Source organism: Coenobita brevimanus, chromosome 47, assembly GCF_032717465.1.
Source record: "Coenobita brevimanus isolate Jiangsu-jjx chromosome 47, ASM3271746v2, whole genome shotgun sequence".
NCBI lineage: Eukaryota > Metazoa > Arthropoda > Malacostraca > Decapoda > Coenobitidae > Coenobita > Coenobita brevimanus.
The window spans coordinates 30,189,300-30,216,046 of NC_137000.1; the positions used below are offsets into that span (position 1 = coordinate 30,189,300).

The 26,747-nt window shown below is 40.7% G+C and overlaps 1 protein-coding gene across 1 annotated transcript in view; it reads left to right on the forward strand.

Moving 5' to 3' along the window:
- The window catches only part of LOC145399137 (uncharacterized), a 178,945-nt gene extending 157,696 nt beyond the window's left edge, over positions 1-21,249 (forward strand). Inside the window, exons 4-13 of the mRNA XM_080271875.1 lie at positions 3,595-3,723; positions 4,353-4,490; positions 5,401-5,473; positions 7,923-8,023; positions 11,533-11,724; positions 13,394-13,530; positions 14,985-15,206; positions 17,907-18,018; positions 18,379-18,606; positions 20,895-21,249. Of these exons, the coding sequence (XP_080128001.1) occupies positions 3,595-3,723; positions 4,353-4,490; positions 5,401-5,473; positions 7,923-8,023; positions 11,533-11,724; positions 13,394-13,530; positions 14,985-15,206; positions 17,907-18,018; positions 18,379-18,606; positions 20,895-21,034 (1,472 nt within the window). The 3' untranslated portion in view covers positions 21,035-21,249. The remainder of the gene's footprint in view (positions 1-3,594; positions 3,724-4,352; positions 4,491-5,400; positions 5,474-7,922; positions 8,024-11,532; positions 11,725-13,393; positions 13,531-14,984; positions 15,207-17,906; positions 18,019-18,378; positions 18,607-20,894) is intronic.
- Positions 21,250-26,747: the final 5,498 nt, after the last annotated feature.

Genomic DNA, 26,747 nt, shown 5'->3' on the forward strand with positions numbered 1-26,747 from the left:
TGGCCAGCCCACAGCAAGACACCACCATCTGTTCTCTCTCTCTCTCTCTCACACACACACACACACACACACACACACACACACACACACACACACACACACACACACACACTGATAGTCAAGTATGCAAGATTAGACCCGGAAAAAAACACAGAAAGAGTTTGTTTCCTGGTTTGGGCGTCCTCCAACCACGTCCTCGTCAGAGCTCAAGAAGGCACATTTTCCACCTGGGCAATTATCCAGGTGTATTAGGGGTGTGTAATTAACCTGTCCACCTGTAGGGCCGTGGAACAATGGGGAGGAAGCCTGTGTCTCCGTGGATGGTATGGAGAACGAGGATGAGACCGTGGGGAGGATGGGACTGGGGTGAAAGTGAGGAATATCAACTGAATGAAAAGGAAATCTGGGAGACAGTGAAGAGAAAAAAAGATAGGGGAAGGGGATGAGTTAGGAAGCCCCCCCCTCTCTCTCTCTCTCTCTCTCTCTCTCTCTCTCTCTCTCTCTCTCTTTTGATGGGGCTGATGGAAAGATGGAATGGGGGAGAAAGTGAGATATAAAAATGAAATGAGAAAAGGAAAATTTGCCTCCTTAGATGCTGGAGTGTAAAGAAGGAAATGAAGAGCAACGGAGAAAATGAGATATGTAACTAGAATAAGAGAAAAGGAAGGTTATGCCTCTCTCGATGCTACAGTGAAAGTGAAAGAAAGGGGGGAGTATGGAAAAAGTGAGAATTATTTATGTATGTGGGATGGAAACGAAACCTTGGAAGAAAGAAGGGAGTGGGAGAGAAAATGTGCCAGGAAATTTATGTCTCTTTCAGTTGTATTAGGAGCTTGGGTGGGGCTATGAGGAAGATGGGATTAAGGTGAAAGTGGCTGAGAAATATAAACAGGATGAAAGGGAAATCTGTGTGAAAAAAATGGGAGTAGGAAAGAAAACAGGTTAGAAATGGGAATGGTGTGTCTTCATGGACAGTAGAAAGACGTACGATGAAGTTAAGGGAAGGTGGAAATACGGAGAAAGTGAGGAATGTAAGTGGGGTGAAAAGGAAACCGGGAAAATAAATGACTAGTTATCTGTCCCCCTAGAGGGTGTAAAAAGTTCGGATGAGTTTAGAAAGTAGTTGAAATTACATAGGAAGTGAGAAATATAAATAGTAAGAAAAAAGGAGGGTAAAGACTTCCAGAATAAAGTGTCAAATGCTTAGATGGAGAGATGGGACGATCGGATTATGGGAACTGTGAGAAGTAAAAAGAAATAAAAGGCCACTACAAAAAGAAAGATGGGATAATGAGGGGTAATGGCCAGGATGCTTGTGTCTACCTTGATGGGGCTGAAAGGAAGATGTGAAAGACGAGAAAGTGAGAAATGCAAATGATATAAAGAGAGAAATCTGTGAGGAAAGATGAGATTATAGAGGAAGCTGTGTGTAAAGAGCAAGACTGGGAAGGATGGGATGAGGAAAAAGAGTGAGGAATATAAGCAGAGTATCAACTATTTCCATCAAACCGATCACAAGACAACATGAACAGACGAGCCGGACTCTCCTCATCATGGTCAGCCTCTCATCAATTTATCTGTTCTGGTGGAGTTAAGAACGTGGACAAACACTAGCGAACGTGGGCAGTGGGCATGCGCGGCTGATTTGACGAACACAATCGAACCTGAACGACCTTACATGAATATTCGAAGGGTGTCGGAATATCATCTTTTCCTTTAAGACCCAGTACATGACAGTAATTCCAGGACATGTTACTACTTTCCCTTCCCTGGTTTGCAGTGGGATATTGAAGCCTATTTTTCTACTGAAGTCCCGAGATATGAACGAATGCTCAGGGGGGCGTATGCGGTTATCCCAAATACAGTAAGATGCAAATAGAGTCCAATACATGAAGTTATAAATATCTGAAAATAGTCAATGTTAGTTTTCTCAAGGCTTTATTAGATTCACCAAATTCACGTGAAAATAATTACCTAACACTTACTTTAATCCGAGAATAGTATTGCAAATGATGGCACTTTTTCGAAGACGCATGATTATAGAGATAAATATAAGGGTCGAGTTGCCAGATTCTCTATCTCACACCTGCCACGCGTGATACGTTGGTGTCGTATGGTTCCGCCCCAGGAATGACACACTGAACGAATCACTGAGACACACGAACGGAAGCTGCTTGGAATAAAACTGTTTTCAATGAGCTTAGTATCTCCTAGACGGTTCGTTAAGCTAGTTTTTATGTTTATATGTTTGTATTCCAGGTAATGACAACGATTCTCTGAATTTTTGTGCAGTTTATTCACTCACATGCAGGAAACTAAGCGATACTGTATATAGAGCAATAAAAAAGTTCCATGATCTGAACTTATATAGTGGTAAAATCTACACAAGTCGCTAACAAGGCTAACTTTTCAACACTCGTCTACTGAACTGCCCATGGCCCGTGATCCCCATTTGACTCGCGGGGGGAAGGTTCGAATCCCGCGTTTCAGGGTTCATTGCCTCTTGAATCCTGCGCTTTAAGGTTCATTTCCTCGTACCACGGAGCTTCGACGGGGGGGAAAAGGACGGTGGGGTGGTTCAAGACTCAGAATTTCAGATCAGTGTCGGAACAAGCTAGTGACTGAGGTGTGTTAGTGTGTTGGAGGCAAGAAGAACGAATACCTTTTTTCTTTTTTCTGATTCCTGGGAGATTGGCTGTGCTAGTGGGATGTTCATACAAGGTCAGGATAAATATACTGTTTAATTTAAGCCGCAAAAGTCCTTACCGTTGACATTCCATAATTTTCTTTTCTTTTTTTTGTGTGGTCAGCGATTGCTGCAGGATGATTATGTTTCCCTCGTGCTTTTATCTGTTTTGTTTGTCCGAAGCGTCTTGTTTCTTGAGCTTAATGGGGGACAAATTTCTCTCTCTCTCTCTCTCTCTCTCTCTCTCTCACACACACACACACACACACACACACACACACACACACACACACACACTCACAATCTATAGCAGCTAAATTTTACTCTATATCCATCAGTCACTCTTTATCTGTATCGAACTATCTATCTGCCTGTCAATCAATCTCAACTGCCTCTCTACCCAGCTATTTACTCGCACTCTCTCTCTCTCTCTCTCTTTCGCTATGCTCTCCTGTTCTCCTCCACAATTCTTCAACATTATTTACTAAGTCTTTCAATTTATTTTTAAAAGTCGAGCCACCAGTAAAGCACCATAAGATCTGTGTGGTTTGTAAATCAGTGGCACTCATTATAGCTCTTAAAACCAGTGGCCTTGTCTTGTGCAACTCGTAAAGGTCGTAGATGACAGAGTATGTGGTCTGGAATTATATGAAACTCTATATAACTCTCCCTATACGCTCTAAAAATCAACTCTATATAACTCTCCCTATACGCTCTAAAAATCAATGTTCATGTCCTATGCAGTCGGGAAATGAAGCGTAGTTGGTGGTAGTTTGAGTGTGTGGTCTGTAAATCCATTGATCTCTGTGTAACTCTAGAAATCTGTCCTTGGACTCTGGATGGCTCTAATAATTTCTTGTCCTCACACTCCCGGTAACTCTAAAACTCTGTGCTCTTCTCTTCCACAGCCCGTAAGTGCAGTCGGTGGCAGTTTGAGTGTCACAGCGGGGAGTGCATTGCCATCTACAACGCCTGTGATGGCATTCCTCAGTGTAATGACAGCAGTGATGAGGACCCGAAGCTGGGGTGTCCTACGGGTGAGTTAGCTCTCTCTCTCTCTCTCTCTCTCTCTCTCTCTCTCTCTCTCTCTCCCCAAAATTGAGTACATTCATCACTTCATTACTTTTTTTTTTTTTTTTTTTTTCAGTGCATGCCCATAAACGTTCACTATATAGAGTGAAGGACTTTCCATAATATACTTGGTGCCTTAAGACGGTTTTCTTTGTAGATTAGGAGGGATTTTTAGAGCTGCATTAACCCTTCACTGATAGAGTCCTGTTCTAGGCTGGAAAATCGTCTGGCAGCAAGAAGAATGAGGTAAAAAATGCGTCTTCAGGCTAATAGGGTGACGGTTTGATTTTATTATTATTATTATTATTATTATTATTAATATTATTATATTTATTATTACTATTATTATCATTATTATTATTATTATTATTATTATTATTACTATCTTTATTATTACTATTATTATCATTATTATTATCATTATTATTATTATTATTATTATTTTCATTATTATTCCAACAACAAAAGCAGGAGAAATAACAACAATAACAACACTGATGATAATAATGATGAGGATAATAATGATAATAATAACAATAATAGTAATAGTGATAATAATAATAATAATAATAATAATAATAATGTTTCTCCACAGGTACCCCCGACAATGGTGGTGGGGGCCGTCACATGGGAGATATGCCCCCCGGGGTTGACGGGGGGCCGGTGGGGGGCGGAGGCCAAGGGGGGGACGCGCCCTGGGACAAACAGCAGCCACCCAGAGAAGTTAACCCAGGTGTGTATGTGGGGGGGGGGGGAAGTTGTTCGTGTGGGGGTTGTTTGTTTGTGTGTGTGTGTGTGTGTGTGTGTGTGTGTGTGAGAGAGAGAGAGAGAGAGAGAGAGAGAGAGAGAGAGAGAGAGAACTAAGAAAGACGAAGTTTGAGGACGAGATCTGTTTTCCTACGATTCAAGACATTTATAATTACACATCACCTGCACATCTCTCCACGCACAACCCTCATCATCTTCCACAGTCCTATACCCTGTTCACGCTATCTTGGCCTAGAATTGCCATCTCTCCCTCTTGAATATTGAGCTACAAGAAATGACTGCTTGAATATGGTGCTAGTCACGAAGAAGTGCAATGGAAGAGATGTAAAGCCGTAGTATTATCTTTTACTGTCAGTGAGCTACGGGAAATAAGATGCAAAATGAGGAAAATATGGGTCAAATTAGAGTGAATGAGCTATATTTTGTCCCTAATCATTAACAACCGCCTCTATTTCCTTCTTCCTCTTATAACCCCGTCCTCATTTCATCCTCCGTATTGTTTTTGTTGTACGCATTTTCCTTTTCCTCCTTACTGTTCTTGTTGTGCGCATTCTTCCGCTCCAACCCCTTCTAATTTGTGACGCATTTTTTTTTTTTTTTTAGTATTTTTTCGTTCCTTTCAGACGATTTTATTCATCGTAGGAGAGAGAAACGAACTTCATTTACCCCTTTACTGCCATGTCGTTTTCTTGAGCTGAATAAAATCGTCTGGAGAGAGTAAGAAAAAGATGTAAAATGAGTTGAAATGGTTATGTGCAAGACCGTTAGCAAATCTCTCTCTCTCTCTCTCTCTCTCTCTCTCTCTCTCTCTCTCTCTCCTGAATCACACCAAGGTATTCATTTCTCTTAATAATTTCTCCTTACCCCCTGCACAGTGTACGACGGGAGAATCTTCAGAAACAGACCCACCATCTTAGAAAATTATGGCTCCTACCAACAGTCTGGAGGGTGAGTTGATCGTTTAGTATCTCTCTCTCTCTCTCTCTCTCTCTCTCTAAAGATCGAACCTGTTTCACTGTGCACAGGTCTCCATAGTACCTCTTTTACTCTAACTTGGCCTAAAATTGCCATCCCTCCGCCTTGAATGCTGAGTTGTAGCAATAGATTATCAGTAGAATATGATGCTAGTCGTGAGGGAGTGCTGTGGAAAAGATGCAGAGCCGTAGTACTGTCTTTTTCTGCCACTGAGCTACGTGAAATCAGCTGCAGAAGGACGAAAAGCTAGGCAAAACCAGTCACTGATCCTTTTGTTTTTCGCCTTTTTTCGCTTTAATTCATACTTGTATTTAATTGTGAAGTGCTCAGTAGCTGTATGGGTGAAGGCAAACACATACACAAGCAAACTTAAACACAGCTTGAGTCTGAAAAAGTTTATGAATACCTTATATACTTCTCTTGGTGTTTTAACTCCTCTCAACGTAAGGCTGTTTTATTTTATTTATTTTACTTTATTTTATTTATTTATTTGCTCTTGGTACAGTTATGCAGTTTCATTAATTTAGGAGTCGCTTTTGGAATTACAGAAATTAAATGTAGTCTTTATTATTCCCCTCACAGCAAAACGTCATTCTCAGTTTGCTTAAGTCGTTGGTTCGTATTTAGAATCTAATATAAAAATACGTCATTGGACTGAAAGGGCCAGGGGATCGAGTTCATTTGGGTTCCACTGGTTAGGTCTGGCTAGCATCTATATAGGCCTATCCTGTCTTCTTAATACCGACAGAACCGTCAGTATGAACATGAACAGGAAGGGTAGGTTAGGTATGGGTTGCTGAGTTGAGGTAAAGGAGAGCTGACGAGGGATAGGTGAACGGTCAGCAGAAGTGGCAGAAGGTGTATGATGGATAGCAGAGTTGGTTGTGGGTGAGTTCATGCAGCAGAGGGTCAGAAGGGATGGGTGTGGCAAGGTCAGCGCGGATACTGACGGGATCCAGGGAGAGAGGGATGGTGCGATAGTCAAGAAGAGAGCGAATATACAACAGGAAATATGCACGAACAATGGGGATGCCGCTCACCTACCCCTTTCCCCTTGGGCCCCTAGTGAGGATACCAAGATCAGGCCCGGGGAGGAGGTGGACGTAGAGGGTAGTGACGTCCTGGAAGGAGTTATAGACAGAGGGGAGAGGGATGCTGAGATATTGATAGTCTTACTCATCTTACCATTGTCTCCTCTGAACAACTCCGACCTCCTGATATAGTGCGAAATCGGGCCACGCCTATAATTTTCTACTGTCCCAGAGCAACAATGTATTATATTTACATGAGATTGACTTGAATATGTTCGTTTTCTACTATAATTCTTTTACAGAAAACTAAATATGTATTGGTGAGTCTATTTAGTCTGTATACCATGTGAACTAAGAATGGAGTGCCTGTTGTTCACCCCTCTCCCCAATACCGTCACCAGCCACCCGAGTTTCTTTTACTGACAAGTTTATTCACTAACTTACTAGCTTAATCACTTGCTTCCATGTTACTTCAAAAAAAAAAAAAAAAAAAAAATGCTGAAGCTCTACCGGGACATAAGTGACAAATTGCATCACTTACAGCTAATTTTTAGATTCTAGAAATGTCAGTTATTTATCTAGGTATCTATGTAATGTAAACAATCGATCGCGTAGCCCTAAACAAACGCCTAAATAAGTCTTGGGTTCTTTCATGCCCATCTATTTAAAGTCGAGGATATTTGGATCGATTTTAAGTCATTCTTAAATTCAAGGTAAAAAAATAAAGTTCCATGATAGTGTTAGAATTATGTAGTGCCTAATCAGTGCAGGTAGGTTAAAACTGTCTTGTCAGTGAGATTAGTACTGCAGGATGTGAATCCAGATGAAACTGCAAAAAATGAGGAAAATTCCCTCCTCATACTTCTTCGCTTTTCTATTTCTCATCATGTTATTTATTACAATATTAGGTTGGGACTATATCAAGCCATCTTACTAAATGTTTCACCAGGGATGTGTTGCCTAGAATGTACTCTCTTATGCTGGAAGAATATGTAGTGAGGACCTTAATGTAAAAACAAAAATTCATCGGCTTTTGCAAATAATTGTCTTAAGTACAGTATGTGGATCTCACTTGTTTGTGTAACCGATAACTTATAATAATCCTGTTATCTTTACGGTTTATGTTAGGTGCGTATTATCAAGGACTTAGATATGGCATTCTAGCACCTGTTTATCATTTTTATTACCCATTGATAATCTTTGTTGTTTTTACCACAGTCCTTTAATACTGAGGTGGATTGTATGAAATAGTGGGGATATTAACGTACCCTCAGTAATAATAGTCTTCTAAGCTGACGAGAATAAGATCCTTTGAGTGCTTGTGATGCTATTTTGTTCCCTATACGCCCGACTGGTAAACAAAGCCTCTATATTGTTCCCCACTCCGGCAGGCCCATGGAGGAGGCGTCGGTGTACGGGGATCGCAGCCGCCCGCCTTCCTACTACAGCCCCAACCAGCGTCCCCCTTGGCCTGTCCAACCATACACCCCAGGTCGGTGGATTTCTGTGTGTGTGTGTGTGTGTGTGTGTGTGTGTGTGTAAGTTCATTTTTGATCTTATTTGAATCGGACTTATTGGAAGTGTTAAAGGTTAGCCAAGGTTGAGTGATTTGATTCTGAGAACAATCAGTACAAGGGCACGATTTTAATGTATTAGCATATCTCGATGGCTGGCAGGTGTAGCACTGATGGAGCTATAGTGTTCTCAGTCATTAGAGAAGGTGGAAGCTATTGGAGCAGAGTTGGGCTGTTCTGATCAGTATCACCAAATTTCACTCAGACAATCCCAACCGCTCCAGTGGCTCGGAATAGTCTGGTATTCAACATTCACAATCTCTCACCCGCCTCGAGGTAGTATCTGAAGATGCGTGTCTTGTCTCGTGATACTCCGAATGGCCATCTGTTCATTAGAAGGCCTCTATTTAGGTCGGTTACTCCACCACCGATTGATCTTAACCTGCAGTTCTTTGTTCCGACACCATCAGGGAGTCACACCTGTCCCTCACACCCAAGGCTTCCACGACGTATCAGAGCTGTGGTTGAAGCCAGCTCTATGGGGCACGGTAGTCCCATGGGTCCATCCCACTCCCTATCTGGCAATTCTCATGGATGCCTTAGATTTGGGCTGGGGATTCCAATATCTAGAGGGGCATCAAGATAGGGGTCGTTGAACCCAACGCGGCAGAAAACTATACATAAATGTCAGTGAACTGATAGTGGCAGAGATTTTCAACCAGACCCACGGCCGACACCTTCAAGGATGATCATTAATATTCCTGATGGATTCTCAAGTAACACAAACGGGGATTCTCAAGGTCCAAGGCTGTCCTCGCTGCAGAACTTGTTCAGTCAGGTTCAGACATTAAACATTCACGTTCTGGGAGTTCATTTATCTGGGAAGGCCAACATATGGGCGGATGCTTTGTCAAGGAATAAGTCATCAGTAACTGAGTGGTCTGTAACTCACTAGGCATTAGAAACTCTGCCAGCACAAACCACATCCACAGTTAGTTCTTTTGTCTCATCCAGCAATGCCAAAACTCCAGCATAATTGTCAAGGATTCAGAAATTCCAGCAGGAGTCCTAAACACGTTCACTTTTAGCTGCAGCAGATGGAAATCTATTTTTTTTTTTCCAGCCGAATAACCAAATTTTGCTCAGAGTAGTACAAATTAAGGCAGTTTCGAAATCATACACTATTTATTACACCGCTGTGGTCAAACCAGTTTTGAGCTACAGACCTGCAGTGGTGGTGCATGGAGTCTTCCCTTTTCTGTTTCACCAACTGGATACCCCACTGCTTCCTCTAGTTTACACGTCTGATATTTGTACGTAATACACATCCAAAAACCCACTCCGACAGTCACACGAGTCCATCTGAAAGGCCTCCAACCTTCATAAGCTACACCTATGAATCCTGTTGGAAATCCTTCATCTGCAGTCTCCAAAATTCAGATTCCTCACCTATCTCCACCCGTGTATTCTTAGATTGTGTCACTCCCTTATCCTTTTATGAGATGTTTTGTCTAGGCACTATATTTACACACTATGCTGCCTGGAAAGACCCACTGCAATTGGCTTTCGATGTGGCAGTCCCTGATGTAACATGTCCATTACGCAGAGGATTCTTTACAACTACGAGTAAAATCATGAGTTCTGAACCCGACACCTCAATGGTCCCGCAACGGGTCCTGGATATGCACAGACTTCCAGTCCCACCACACCCACCCATCTAGCATTACTTGTGGCTCCTGTATAGAGTACTTTCCCTGGCAGCTCTATCGCCAGGCGCATGCATTTCAGAAGTACACTTGATGAAACACAGAGTCACTAAATTTAAATTACACAAGTCTGCCGTCACAATTTTCCTAACCCCAAGATTCATTCGTAAAAACTAATGAGAATCTTTCAGAGGAAACACTTTCAAAATTTGTACCCTGAAAAATGGAACAAAACCATCATCCTCCTTACCCACTTCAGGCCTTTCATACTCACCTATTTCCAGATCAACCCTTAAACTCTGGTGCATTGTGGATTTTGGTCCTGTTCTATTAAACAATATTCTGTAGTTCAGATTTCAAGTTGATGTGTACTATATTAGGTCTGGCTGATCCTGCTGCCGCTCCAAAAGCCCACGATATGAAGTTCACCTCCGTTCATATTCTCTATTGCTTTTCAACAGAGAGCCTAATACTTACCTCTGATCCTCACCACACGCCTTTTTTAACATTTTATTTAAACCCCTAATTATCAGTAAAAACCTGTATAGGAGTAGATTCACCCCATCATGGATAAAGACTCATTGATCCCAGACATATATACTTTTGATGTAATATGATTCTCAAGGTGCTATTTATGTTCAACTTATTCGAGTATATATCAGATAATAAAGTTGGAATCCCAGTCTTTTCCTAGAACTCTCTCCCAGTAAAATGTGGGAAGGGAGCTTAAACAGACTAAAGGAAACGCCCTTAGTCACAGTTCAAGCTCTTTGACTCAGGTTGAAGCCTTAATTTCTGGGTTTTCTATCTAAATATCTCGAAAATCATATCATTTAAGTTTATTACAATACCATACTAAGAACCTGAGGGCCCGAAGGGAAGATTGAATAAAGGTCTCAGGTCAGCCTCGGTATTTGTAACTTTGCAAATGAAGCCTCGCAGCATATCTGTAATGTATCAGAATTCCTGTACAATGTAATCCTGAGGTACATTTTTTTTTTTATCCTTATATGTTATCATAGTGAATACAACAAAAGTAGAGAATCGTCACTTTATTTCGTGCCCTCCTCTTTTTCACTCATAGCGCACGTCCCTACATACTTGGTTACTTTGGCTTTTTTTTCCCCCAAGGGTTGCATGGCAGCGAGGCACCATAATTGACCCTGAGTTTGTGTGAGCCCCCTCTTGCAGGTGGTATTCATAATTACCAGGACACTACATTCCTCCGAGTCTTGTATATTTGCAGGGTTTAGAATAAAACCCTCTATTTGCAAGCCTTAGGAATGTAACGCCTCATACTATCCTCCTGGATGTCCCGCCCTTCCGACCTGCCTTTGCGCTCCCTCATCCAGCCACTCATACTAACGTGAAATTTAAGTCATTTGGGCGCAAGCAAATACCCGAGGTTGACAGTCCTCAGATGGTGCCAGGAGAGGGTCTGCCGAATAAATTACGTCACCCAGGGCCATGGGATGGCTCGACAAAAGAAAGCAGCCACCTGGGCGCTACATTCCTAGGGCTCACAAAGAGAGGGCTTTGTCTTAAAACCCGCCACTTTATCTACATCCCACAAGCACTCGTGTCGAATGGCGCCAGCTGCTGCCACCAGCATTCGAACCCTGGCACTACCGGGCCGGTAGCTTCGTAGTAGCTGCGCTAACCGGTCTGCCGCCAGATTAAAGAGATAATAATCTTAAATCAATTAATAATAGGTTAGTCCATGTTGAATTACAACTTCATTAAATAAACTGTGAGTTATGACGTGCTTTATTTTTGTGCAGGTGATGGAAGTGGCCGAGCAGGGGAGTATCTGGGAAATGACCCTCGACCCCAGCAACCCTACCGCTATCCTGAATATGGCCCCCAGCAGCAGCCCCAGCAGCACTACCCTCAGCCCTACCTCCCACCCCTGCCACCCCAACAGCAACAGCAGCAGCCACAACAGCAACAGGCTAGTAACAGCATATACCTCGGTAATGAATTTTGGGTTTGTCGAAGCTTCATTTTCAACAAGTATTTTTTAACATTTAAATTCAACACTAATTGGTAGTATACAGATGACAAACCTGAAATTTTTGCTCAAGATTACATGATCGAAAGTTTTCAGCAACTAAAATACTATTAAGAATTTTCGTTCTATGCACCGTACAGAATCTACTGGACTCAGTTTCTATGGTGCATGACAACCTGATAGTGCTTTAGTTAAATGCTTTTTATTTTCAAAGTTTCAAGTATCAGCTAAAGTTGATGAGGATGTACTGTATTGTACTGCAAAATCAGGCTGCAACATTCATGCAATATTGGTGCCTGGACTTGTGCTTGATGTGCAGATTTATAAATATTGCATAATGAAAATACAGGTTAAGCTAATTTGGTTCTGGCCTGTCATCTTAGGTTCATATTTTTGCCTCACTTATTCCATTTACCTTTCACCTTTGTTTAACTGACGTACCACAAACACCACATTGCCGCCCATTTTGTGGTTCTCTGAGACACTTTCTACAAACACACTATGAATGCTCCAGAACTGAGCTACACATTTACCTACCATGAATTTCACAGACACTCTTTACAAGCACTGTTCCAAAATCACCCGTGGTTACTATGTATTATGGTTTTGGACAGTTTTTACATCTCAAGATATTCTTCTTCCTGAGAGAGGCCACAAAGCTGCAATTACTGAAGTGAGTCAAGCTGACCACCTACTTTTATATGAAAACCTTGAAGGACAGTTTTAGGAATGGACAATGTATTTCCATTCTCTGTGAACTACCATGTAATTAGATGGAACTTAGAAGCAAAACCTCTGTAGTCCATAATGCTACATGGGAAGCCAGAAGACTGAGGTACATTAAGGGGAGAGAATCCCCATGGCAGAAAACACTTCGGGTGCAGTTGTGGCTTATCTACAAAGGAAAATGAAAAAACAAAAATTATGTACTGGTAATTAAATTTCTACGAACACTTCATTAGAACGATAGTGAATTTCATGAGATCAAGGTGGACCCATACCTTAACGGCCACAAACATGGAAACGCATTAAAAAAACACAAAACCAAAGCAGCAGGAAGCACAAAGACCACAGATACAAAACACTTGCATCAAGGAAAAAAAAATACTCCCAATCACGGATCACACGAATATGAGAGGCACTTAATTCATCGCTTCAGCTTTCAACCACCCCACCCATATACCTTTATATTACATCACAAAGAAAAAAAAAATAACTTCCCAACACTAGATAGATTGCATCAGTAACAACCCTCCTCCTCCTCCTTCTCCTCTCCGTCCACCAAGCTTCAAAAATACATAAACCTATAGCCATCTCGGTCATCCACAGCGTTCAGCTTAATTATGTCTTTCATGAACCACCACCAGACATCCACACAACAGACATTGCACAACCCAGAGAGACACGATTGCCCCTAGCCAGCCTACTGGGACCATCACCCTCTCCTGCTTCAGTACCAACACAAACTACAACTTATAATCATTTCACTGTACCCTCACTGCAACGAAGCGCCCCAAATCACAATACACCCACTCACCTCATGCACGTCACTGTCTCAACACAAGCAGTCCATTAACTTAACCTCAGCAGATCTCTGGAGGTGCCCGGTTGAAGTGGCCGGTTTCCTGTAGTCCACCGGGTTCACGTTCCTATGAGTCTAGCTGTCTGGGGCTGCAATAACAACAACAACAACGACGACGACGACGACACAAAGATCAAAATGAAAATCGCGGAGTCATGGATAAAAATCTTTGGAATGCAAACTTACGTGGTCTAAGAAGGATTGAGAGTGTAATACTTGATGTACATGGAGACTTGGAACAGAACTTTTTGGTTAGAGAAACAGACGGAAATTGAAAGTGTAATCTACAGTTAAAAACAAAAGCGAAAAAGAATCGGTTATATCTTCTGTAGAACGGATAACAGACAATCAGGGTATCAGAGTGGAAACCCAGAGATGGAGTCAAAGAAAAATGCAGACTGAGAACAAGATCAAGGGATGGCATTCACAAACCTGATGGGGCTGAATGTAACAGGCTAAAAAGAAGAGGTCATTATTCTGCACTGGACTAATTCTGTTGATGCTGATGCTGTTGACGGCGTGGGGCAAAAGATCTCAGAAGAAAGATTAATTAGGAAAACTCTAAGTTTTTTTTTAGGGGGCCTTGAGATTTTACGTTAGCATAATAAAAAAAATAAAGTTTGTTTGCAAGACTCAGCATACTGGGAACTAAAACCTGATATGTCCTTCATAGGTCGAAGGGTCACCGAGATGTGAACCTGGGATTAACATTACACCGTTTGCTGTGGAGTAGATGGATGCAGTAGATACTTGCCCATGGGTATCCAGTTCAGCTGACACAAGAGACACCAATTACTTAGGCTCAATGCCGACAAGGTGATAAGGAGAGTTCTTAAGCCGTTCGCTTGCAAATGGCTGCCATCTGGGAACCATGGCGGATTTAAGTCTACAAAAACATCTGCTGGGGGACAAGAGCAGTGTACACAGTTCTGTGGTAGCCAGGGGTTTATCACTGACGTCACTGCTGAGCATCCTCCTCATTTGGACTCCTCATTTCATGTTCTCCTTCATCCCGGGAAGCTAGACAAGGGGTTCATTATCATCATCATCATTATCATCATCATCACCTGAGTCCTTTTTCCCCATCCAGGGATGAGGTGAGGTAGGGCCTTTTGAAGGAGAAAAACTTGATAGAGGGAGAACTAATCAACAGCATTCCCAGGTCTTAAAACCAGCTCGATCCCCTGTCAGTTCCCTGGCGTCACCAACCTCCATACCCCGACTTCTTACGACTCATTTTTTTTTTTTTCTATTGGCAAAAACTGAAATAGTCTCCCCTGCCACACACACTGGTTGGAGTGAGAAAAACAGCAGGTTACCACTTGGAAATATGGACAACTATGAGGGAAAGAGTAATCTGTATAATTAAGGCATCATACAGTATTTGCTGTAGTAACGTAGAGTGCTGTATTATGACACTGAGAAGATGACTTGTTTATCGTATGCCAGGCTACCCGTACTGATGCTGTAGATTTCCAGTACAGTGGTAAGTATCAGCCTTGAATTTTCGCATTTCACAAACAATTACTAGTTATTCTCATGTAAGAATTTTTTACTATTAAACATTCCTGTTCCGCGAACACTTATTGGTTATTCTCATACACGAACTTTTTACTATTAAACATCCCTTTTCCTTACAGCCTGTGTGGATGGATGGATCAAACTACAACTCCCAACACAGCCCACAGCAGCTACACCAGCAGATGCAAGACCTACACCATGTTCACCCCAGCACTTTGCAACAACAGCAGCAACAGCATCAACAGCAGGGCATGGTGCAGCAACAAGAGGGGCAATACATGCAACAGCACCCAGGTCTCAGCCACCAGCCCAGTAGCCCAGTTGGTGCTCAGAATACAGAGGTGAGAACAGGAGAGGTCGCTACATAATATTTAACAGCAGGGAAAAATAATACTAAACCACGCAGCTAGTAACATCGTCATACATTATTCCCTTTTTTAATTTTTTTGAGTTTTACGCTGTGTCCCTTTTTGTCGATAAGGGCTAAGGCGTTGCCCCTGGGTAAAGGACTTAGGTATTGGAGCATAGTTTGATATCTATTTCTGTCATTCCTTGCAATAAATAAACAAATAAATAAATAAATAGACAAATAAATGAATAAAATCTTTTAGAACTCAGCCTGTGTATTAACCCCTTCAGGACGATGATGCTTTTTTCAATTTATTCTTGCTTGCTTCAGACGATATCATTCAGCCCAGGAGAGACTTTGCGAAATGGAGAGATTAGCTACAGCCCCCATTAACCCTTTCACTAATACGATGCTCTACAAATGCTTAATAATCTCGCCCGGGAATAGCAAGGATGTAACTAAGAAATCATAGTGAAAGGGGTTAATTATAAAGATATTAAGTGTATTTGCTAAACTGGGGACTGTTGTGATTAGCTGTAAAATTCGTGTGTCTCATTTCTCAGTACAAAGGGTCACGTAAAACAAGCAAACTGCAATACATCTGTACTACATTTACTCAAACCTGGCCTAAATCGCCATCTCTTCATCTTGAATGCTGAGTTATAAAAATAGAGTGACACTAAAACATGGTGCTAATCACGAAGAATGCAATGGAAAGGATGTAGAGCCGTAGTATGTATTGTCTTTTTTCAATCCCTCCCTCCCTCCGTCTCTCTCTCTCTCTCTCTCTCTCTCGACATAAGTGAAATAAGCTCCACAAGGACGAAAATCTAGGCCAGGTTCAGGTGAAAATACTATAGTTCCGTTTATTCTGTCTTAGTAGAGAAGAAAAGCAGGTATAGATGAAACTTCAGTAGTTCCCCTAGACTGGCCGTGCTTCGCTTCTAGTCGTCTGTGAAACTTGGAAATTATGAAACTTGGTATATGTATATTAAGTAGAAGATGTATTTGGTTCCAAGCCTGGCTGCTGATTCGCCTCTCTTGACCTTCCAACAGCTTACCGCTCTCTCTCTCTCTAAATTAATCTACTGTAGAGTTATCCATTAAATAAAAGGGGGTTCCAAAATGATTGATCAAAAATAACTAAATCAATGGTACAGAAGACATTGAAGGATTGTTTTTTTTTTTTTTTGGGGGGGATAAAGAGGGATAAGTGCAATAGGTGTATAACTAAGACTTATTACTGCCCCTCCACCGATCAAGGAACATCCCTTATCAACAGTCCAAAGTTTGCTTAACCTTATTGTGGATTATAAAGGGTTGAAGATCTTTGTGGGTAGGATTTTACACATTGCAGATAACGGTAGAGAGGTTGAATCCCATTAATTTACTCTATAAAGGATGGGATACCTTAATGGGAGAGTTGTTGATGTCTTGTGATTGATGTAGTGGTTTCATTTATAGTGCAGATGGAGGGTGATAACAGGAGGCGAACCAAGGACGTGTGTAAAGATAGGCATCAGTAATTAATTTTTCAAACACAAAATCCATAAAAATAGTTGGAGAGCATGATGAAAAAGCCTGACTGATAATGTGCTTGTAGTTTAGAGGGATATTTGCGGCGTTATTGACACGAGAGAGGCCAGAGGATAGTGTAGCGTGTGTTTTGTTCATATGATTCTGGCGTGCAAGGTGAAATTTCAAGGAGACTGGAGAAGAAGAGGCAAGAGGAGTACGCAGAGTGAATGACTGGACCTGGAGAAGCTGAAAAACAAAGCACAGAGGAATATGAGTACAATATAGTGATGGAATAAGGGTCAGCGAATTGGAAGTAAATTAATGTGGAAAATCTGTGAAGTGCATAGAAGGTGTATTTGTCCAGGATGCTAAGCTATATCAATATATAACGTTGTATGAGTATAAACAATAACTCATTGACTCTAACCTGACGAAGACCCACAACCCCTTTCAGCTCAGTCTATGCCAGTCAGATTGGAGGGTAAGTTTGACTCTTTCCTATCATATAACTTAGGCTCATCGAAATGCATACACCCACAACTTAGTATTAATGTCTGGGGAATGGACCAGCTCTATCAGGTGAAGAAAAAGCAGCTACAGTGGGAAAGGCACAGCTTGGTAGGATGTGGAGGCTGAAGGAACAGTGGAAGAAAAAGACGTTGCTGGAGTGAATGCAAGAAAGAAGTTCTGATAAAAGATATTGATGAAGTAACTGCGCAAAGATATATAACTATTTTAGTATTGGTCTACGGCAATATTAACCTTTGTTGTTACGCTGCCAAGATCTTTTATTACAATCAGTTAATTTGTCCATCAACCCTCACTCTTATACCTCTCCATCCATCCCTCTATCTCATCTTCGGTCTCCCCGTCCACCTCACTCACACACTGTCATAGCTATTACATCATTCTCTGTGTACTTCACATGGCCAAAGCATCCCAAGACGTTTCACAGTCTTCTGATACAGTAATTTCTTCTCTGATTTCTCCCTAATAGTTTCTTTTCATTCTAGAGTTTTATTATGAGTGCTTAAGTGTACATAACATCCCATTTTTCAGAGCTCCCCTTCCTTCAAAGTATTATTCATGTCTAAGAACACTCCAGACTTCATTTCACACGTTTTTTAACATGACACATCTCCTCCTAACCTCTACTTTTCATTCTATATTTCAGCTGGGCATGACAGGGGGTACAAATGCACGAGGTTCTGCTGATATTTCACCCCCTGCTTCCTCCCCGTCTGTCAGTGCCCCCCTTCCTGTCACCCCTGCCACGCCGCCTTCAGGTACCGGGTGTGGGGCCAGGGAGAGAGGGAGCAGGGGAGGGAGGTTATGGTTATGATTATGGCTATGAGTTGTGAAGTGTGTGTGTGTGTGTGTGTGTGTGTGTGTGTGTGTAGTAAATAAGGCACATTAAGCCACATTATCATCTCCCTTTTTTGTGACCTGCATAGTACTGATTCCCCCTAAGAATAATAGCTGTATCAGGGTAAGTTACGCAACTATGTGACTGAGAGTTATCTTGATTAAAGTTTCCATATTGATCATGATATAAACCATGTAAATGTTAACTCAGATTTGACCATACATGTATATTATTCCTTTATCTCATAGTTTTATTTATTTATTTATCTATTTTTATTTAGGGGGACAGAACAGCAGCAGCAACAACAGCATCAACAGCAAAGCTGCTGGAACTGATGCCAGCACAGGGTCAGCGGGTGGTCAGCAGGCAGTAGACGATCCCCGCCATCCTGTGAAGGCTGTTGCACATGCCTCCCTGGCCAGGCTAGAAGTCAACCTGGAGGAGCTGGAGGTGGAGGCCAGGGAACAAGACGCCCAAGCCTCAGGGGCCATACTGGCTTTGGCCATGGGTGAGCAGGGGTACAGCAGGGTGGCGAGGGGGGCGAATGTGGAAGTGCAAAGTGTATGGACAGACCAGCACAGTGTGGGAGTATAGGACAAGGAAGAAGCAGCAATAGCCACATTTGACACAGAATTCCAAAGCAGAAAAAACGACAGCGTTAGGGGAATAGGGTGGATGGGGATGTGGCATTGATGTGGGACATACAAATTTTATCATTTCATAGTAATCACATTATGGGTATTTTTATAAAATGCACATAGACAGGGTACCAAAGAGGGTCAGGTAATGCTGGACGAGATATGTCGTATGTAGTATGGAAGAAAAGAATGGAATTGAATTTTGATGAGGTAAGAGGAAGATGAGTACCTGAGAAAGGTGTGTGGAGTGTACCAGGAGGCAGTTCTGTCATGCTTATTCACTGCTAGGGTTTTCCAAGGAAGGAGCAAGACATTAGAGATGATGATGATGGTGGTGGTGGTTAATGGATTTATCATTAACGAAATAAGGATTGTTACTACTTGCCCTTCGAAGTATTGCCGTATGAGTGATGTGTGGCTACAAGCTTGGTAATTAGCAACAAACCTTGCACTTTTAGACCTTGCACTTAAATCTATCTAGAAAATACACAGTGTTAAATTCCAATGAGATTATTACACACTCTCAGCTCCTCTTCCTCCTTTCGTGTGTCTGTCCATACTTACAGCAGGTGTTACTGGATTTATGGAGAGAAATAAAGTCACTCATCTACTTCCTCCATATCATAAACTCCAACCATAAGAGTGAGGATGGAACTGCCAGGAACCTCTACATCCTTAAAACTGTATCCAAAAAATGTAACGATAGCCTCTGACCTAAATCCTGCGTCTGCCCAGGGTTCAGTAAAGCTACGTAAGATCCTGTGGCTGTGGAGTGTGAGAGGTGAGCAAGAAGTAAGTAAAATAAGAGGAAGAGAGGGTATATATTCAAGTTAAGTATGATATGATGGCTCCAAAGACTAAAAATGAGAGGGAATAAAGTGAATCAGTGGAAATGTGTTGCATGTGTAAGATAAGGAAGGAGCACTGACTGAAGGAATGATGAGAGACTTTGTTAATGAACGATGGAGAAGAACAAATTACTTGAAATGGGCTGGCAGGTGATGCACGAATGGAAAGTTTTGGATGGTAAATTTGGCACAGGTTCCAAAAACACCTCCTAATGGCAGGTATTGAGGGGAACGATAAGGTCTGATTTAATTGGTTAAAGTGATGAACTCATTCCAAAGAAATATTGAGGGTTTGTGATGAGAGGACGAAGTGAAATACATAGTACAGGGTTTGTGAGGGATGCAATGGCTTGTTTTTTGTACCAGGAGTAAACGATATTAAAGAACTGGGTTAATCATTGTACAGTTAGTGTTTCCTGTGAGCTGGAAGCTGAATCAGGTACCAAAACCTGTTCATTTCTTCCCAGTAGTTTCCAGCAGATGTGGGGAAAATAGGAGTTGGGATTTGGACTCTGCTAACTTGTACCTGAGGTTTTTGGTGAAGAGATTTGATAGTACACGTAACTGTATGGGTAGTTACCAAGTTTGTAGCCACATTTCATTCTAATAATAGTGCCTTCAGGGCGTGTTATAAGATGTGGAGAATATAGTGGTTCAGGAAAATAATGCAACAGGTGTGAGGAAGGTCTTGCTATAGAGAGGAGGACTGAATATGGAGGAAGAGGATTTGGTGTGTAACTGCCCACGTTAATGTGTGGGGATGAGATTTAGGTATGGCATAAGTATTAGTCAAGATTGAGAGTAGTGGAAATCTGACTGTAAGGGACTATAAATGTGAGCAGCGTAAAGCGAAGGAAGAGAGTTTCTGCGTGGACCAATTGCGTGGAAGTTAACTGGTGATTCACTGCAGAACACCCACATCTACGAGTACTTATATTTGAACTGCATCTTTGCCACGATAGAGTCTAAGGAACTGAGTATAAAAAATGTACAATAATGTTACACGTTCTGCTTTAGCTTCGTTTCAGTATGGTGTACTTTAAATACTGTACATTATACGGTAACATCTCCTTGATACTTAACCCCTTCAGCCAGGTATCTCCTCTTATTTTCCGTGTAATGACAAAGGATTACATTCAGCACACGTAGTAATTATGTCCTCGGGATATTGGGGTTGGAAATACTTTTGCTAACCTTTTCACTCCAGGCATGTCTTAATTTTAGCCAATATCAGATAATCATACCCATCTCAGGTAACTAACATGTCATCAGGTAGATAGGCTTAAAGGTAATTGGTTTGTCCTCTACAGGTGTGTGTATCACGGCCCTGTTGGTGGTCCTGGTGGGGTGTCGTCTTCGGGGTGTAAGAAGACGACTCAGGAGACACAGGGGCGCGCGTTCACCTTATGCTCACGATGCTGATTACCTGGTGAATGGCATGTACCTGTAGAGAAGTGACCTGGTTGACCTCCCTTCTGTCTTGTAGATGGGGTGTAGAAGGTGTATCTGTAGGATGATGGGAAAGGTTTAATACACCTAACCATTTTGTAGTGGGAAGCAAGAGTCAAGATGGTGGTGATGGTTATGGTAGTGATGATGATGATGATGATGATGATTAACCAAGGAGCTCACTAACCTTGCAGTTGAGCGTCAGATGCACGGCTGAAAAGAGAACAACTGCTTTAACTTCTGGCATGATATAAATTAAAAACAATGACTTAATTACAGGTGACTGCGATAAGAGACAGATGGAAGGTTACTAACATAATGGAAAACAACAAAAAATTTACTCCTTAGTGACTAATTAAATGGCTGAGGCAAAATCAGGACTTCTAAAAAATTCCACAAGTAATAATTTCCACAGTGAGAAATCAGAAGTAAAAAAAAAAAAAATCTTGTAGGGTATGAGAAAAATATGATAAAAAAAAAGGTAATCTCACAGGGATTAGGTGCAGAGGAATGTCAGATTTAAGACAAAGTTGCTGGATGATATTTTTGCAGCGACAGGAAATGATAGCCAGCAAGTGCAAAATATTATCTAGAAGCGATGAAACTAGGAGACTGATAAGCGGTGTGTAATTATGCAGTCTTTATGATGATAGCGTTAAGTAAGAGTCGTTTGGGTAGAAAATTATGCAGGAAGTGAATAATTTACGGCTGTAGCGATTATAACGAGAGAGGGGGTTGAGTGTGGAGCCTGTTTTAATCCATTTTTGCATATGAGTGGCCAGAGGTAAAATATCCTTGAATATTACTGGCCTGTGTGGGTAAGTTAGTTCTGTCAGCCAAAAGCTCTTGTTGAAATGTTATTAATGCATATTTTGTAACCTCATTTTAGTGATAGAGATCCACTGAGTACGTACACGCAAATATGCATCGATTTTCAGGTGAATTCTTCAAAATTCCATGAGTTCCTTTCTCCATATTACCAAACTAACATAGTAATTTAATATTCAGTAAATTTTTATCCAATAGCTGCTCTTCTTAGGCCACAAATAGATATAAGGCAAAACGTTACCTTGGCTGTGTGATTGTTGAACCAGAAATATAATCTCTTAAGAAATAGGATGCCAAGACAGACGAGTGCTTAATAACACAGGTAACGGGAGTCTAAAGATTGCCCACATAGACTCCCTCGCCTTGATACCCGAGTTGGATTTCCTTGTCATGGTGCTGAGCTGAATGCTGAATACGTCTTACATAATTATACTCTGTTTGGATGAGTCAAACTAGCACTAATTTTCCCATAAACGTATCGACATATTCTCGTATTTATATCAGCTGATTATCCTAGCCTCATACAGCCTTCCATCTAACTTGAACCTAGGAGAACCTTGGATGTATTTGACGTGCAGGCCGCGTCCTAAGTCCACTTGTGACATGGAAAGAACCCTTAAGTCAAGTTTTAGCTGAAGCACTACCATTCATGCTGCTTGTGGCTTTTTATTGTGTGAGTTATCAGCACAAATGAGTCAGATTATTCTTAGTAATGTTATAGAGGTTTGTGGTCTGGTCAGGCTTGGGTCATGGATGGTGATGTTAAATAATTATAGACATTCTTCACTGAAAAAAAATCAATCTTTTCTTAGGTATTGATGGAATGAAGTATCGTATGCAAAATGTGATTTGAAGATGGCAAGTTTTCCTTTGAGAATAATAATTACAGTATCATTTCTCTTTTAAAAAGTACTAGATGCAATAAGACTGGAGAGCAATATTAAGTTTGTAAACAAGGAACGAAAACATGACACAAGCTTAAAAATTTGCATGCAGAATATGACGCGTTTCAGTTAGGTCTGATTTGGGTATATTCTGAGACAGCAATAAAGTTAGAAATCATACTTCATCAGTCAGTCTCGTGTATAGAAAATTTATGACGAGTTGCTGTTCATGCAGTTTGGGTATATTAAGAGTTGGCAGTAAAGTTGGGAATCATACCTCCCAAATTAGGCTCGTGCATCAAAAATTTATGACGAGTTTGTCAGGTCCAATTTGAGTTTCTTCTACGAGTCAGCAGTGAAGTTAGAAATATGAGTATACTTCCACAGCTAGTCTCGTGCGTTAAAACTTTTTGACGAGTTTAAGTTGGTAAAATTTGAGTCATTCTACGAGTCAGCAATGCTCGTAAAGTTAGAAAGCATAATTCCCCAGTTAGTCTCGTGTGTAAAAAACTAGATCAAGAATTCATAGCACTTTGAACCACCATCAGAGGACCCAGCACCGCCAGACTACCCGTGAGGCTTTTGGTGTCCCGGAGCTGTTTTGCCAGTCATGAGTTTGTCTTGATGTGGTCCCCTGTCGTCTCTGTACAGCCTAGTGTTGTTTTCAGTCTTTGTTAATGTTTGATAATGTTTTCCGTGGCCAAGGTGTTTGTATATCGTCTACTTACTCTTGATTATGCAGTAAGCTGTTGATATTCAGAACTGAGTGTGTGTGTGTACGATTTCGCAGATCAAACAATATATATCTACTGATGTTTCGGTGTTAAGTTTCTGTAGATCAAACTTAGCTCTTTACTTAATAATATTTTGGATGTAAAGTTTCCACGTAAGGATGCTCTGAATGTTGCGTTTCTACATATCAGGCTTGAGCAAAGAAACAGAGGATTTTTTTTAATGCAAGCATTGTTTGTTGTGGGCTATTTGGACTCAGTTTAATGAGTGGATGGTTATGAATTTTCTTGGGGTAATTAATCGACTCTTACGTGACTTATAAATAGTGCGATATAAGCTCATACTTTTGCCGCTTAAGAAGGCTCCCTAACACCTCTTCCTTAGCGTTTTATTTTTGGATATGGCTAGGTAATATCCTTTTGTACTCAGTTTATGAAGTGTATGGTGATATTAGAATGCTTTAAAATACGCAGAAGTGAATAGCAAAGGTGCAATAAGCAAAATAAATCACTTGGGAAGAGGTGTTCGGGGAGCTTCCATACCCGACGAGGCATGGTGTGGAAAAATGTGTCAGTCCAAAAACTTCCCCAAATTAGTTTCCCCCCCAAACTTCAACCTGCAGCAATTTAAGTCTGTTAGAATTTATTTTTATGTAATGAATGGAGGACACCTGTAATCTGGCATATGGAATTTTTTTTTATTTTGTTTTTTCTCCTTTGCACATCTGTAAAAAAAAAGAAAACTGCAAATGAGAACACTAACTGAATTGGTTATTGTCTTGTTTCTTATAACAATTGTGAGCTCAGGAAATACAGTTCTTTTCTGTATTTAACTTTCGACTCTACTTTCAGCTCATTGATGAAGCTCTAGCCTTGTAAAATATGGTTTCCCTGCTACCTTTACCTCAAGTCTCTTCTTTTTCTCAATGATACAAAAATCTGTAATACATTTTGCTAAGAGTTTATTTTTTATTTTGGATCTGAAGGTTTATGTAGATACGATACACAGGGATTTTATAATGGAGATAAAGATGTATAATTCCATGTAGGCTGAAAGATATATAACAAAAAATGAATGACAAGATTTTGATTGAACGTCGAGTTATTTCCTTAATACTATTTTTCAGGACATGAGGCTCTACCCATTTGTATTTTTACTACTTTCAGGCTTTTGCAGAGGCAGTGTCTTTCCTGAATTATTACTCTGAAATGGTTGTCAATAGAAACCACTGCTCAAAAAAAAAAATACAGAAAGAAAGAAGGAAATAATGTGGAAAGTTAACACGACAGAGAAATAACATAACCATATTGAAGATAAGGTAAATAAAAAAATACATTATCACCAATTATTTTTAGTACACATAGATATACCGATATATATTGTTGTAAAAATAATTCTTCGTTTGAGGCTGTCGAGTTTTAGAATGGAACAAAAGGAACAATATATAATGGATTTAGACGGCCAGTGGTACAGACACTTTTACGGGCCTATTAATTCGACTTTTCTTTATTTTATGAGAGCCTAAAGATGAATGTATGTTCTTCCAGTACCCAACACGTTTATGTAGATTAATCTTGTAGTATTTACTGTAACAACTCGTGTACGCATGATGAAAGATGTCTGTGGCTCTTGTACAACTGGGAAAAGATGGAGGGAGAATCAGAAATTTTACAGTAACAAAATTAAGACACCAGCTCCTCGTTTGTCATTCACTGCATACAAAGAAGAAAAACGTTCTCTCATTCTCCTTACGTACTTGTAGAAACGTTATTAATACAAACGTTTCTCTTAATACATAAGAACTATATATTTCCTGTCAAACTGCCCACCAGCGTTTCTTGATGTTAGCATAAAAGACAACCTCACAGCCTCACAAAGTTATTCTCTATTGTGAACATTGCTACTTTCAGGCGTTGTTACCTGAAATTTTGTCATGCTGATGCTGAAGCTGCTTTTGTAGTGTTTCAGAATTCAGCACACAATAGCACAGGGGTACAGATACTTTTTCTCAGTTGTATATTGATGCTTATGAACAAGTGGAGTGACGTAGAGTTCTCAGACACGTGTACCATGTTTGATGAGTGGAGAGTTTTTATTTAGTGCCTTGTTGTGAGGGTGATGCAGTGGAGGGTGAAGGAGGGAGGAGAGTGACTGAGAGCAGAGTTAGCAGCTTAAAGGAGGAGAGTTTTCAAAGACAGCAAGACACTAATCCTTTGACGAGCCAGGATTTAAGACAGATATGTATCCTTATCACTAAAAGTATTCTAGAGTTAAGCAGAGTAACTTTGACTTGGTACTATATTTCCTTTTTAACGTGGACCAATTATACAGCATACAAAATTAATAAAATGGGGGAATTTTGGAGCAGATTTCATCACAACTCAAAGGGACTTGTCAAAAACTTAGTGATCACAGCATATTGAAACTCTCCTCGTAGTGGAAATATCACAGTAAAGAAAGTGATAAATTGGTTACCTTAAGTACTCAATTAGATGTAGATGGAACGTATAAATTCTTTAATTGTTTGAGGCATTGCATGTAATTGGGGAATGGGTGTATCTGTGTTTATAAGTGTAAGTGTTTTGAGTGGTTTATATTTAGTGTGTGTAGTGTGTAGATTGTTACAGGATATCCAAGGTGTAACATTGTTGAAAAAAGATCTCATTTACCTTTTCTGATTTTAAGAAAGGAAGTTTATATATTAATTATTTCACCTGGTGGATAGAACACACACACACACACACACACACACACACACACACACACACACACACACACACACACACACACACACACACAAGGGAGAGAGAGAGAGAGAGAGAGAGAGAGAGAGAGGAATATGAAAATAAACCAGCCTTTCAAGAGTAAACCCGCATTTTAAACCTATGAATGTTTTATCACCGTGACCAGCAGGATGTTTATTAAGCTTTCAATTTACTTCGTTGTTTTTCTGTGTTTGTTTACCTGTATGTGTGTGTGTGTGTGTGTGTGTGTGTGTGTGTGTGTGTGTGTGTGTGTGTGTGTGCGCGTGTGTGTGTGTGATGGTAATATATTTGTTTTTGTATCAGTGAGTGAAAAAAGGATATGAAGGTGACATTTTTTAAAGTATGATATGGTTTCAAGAAGAGATTTAATGGTTTGAAGAAGGGATTTAATGGTTTCAAGAAGGGATTAATGATTTGAAGAAGGGATTTAATGGTTTGAAGAAGGGATTTAATGGTTTCAAGAAGGGATTTAATGGTTTCAAGAAGGGATTTAGTGGTTTCAAGA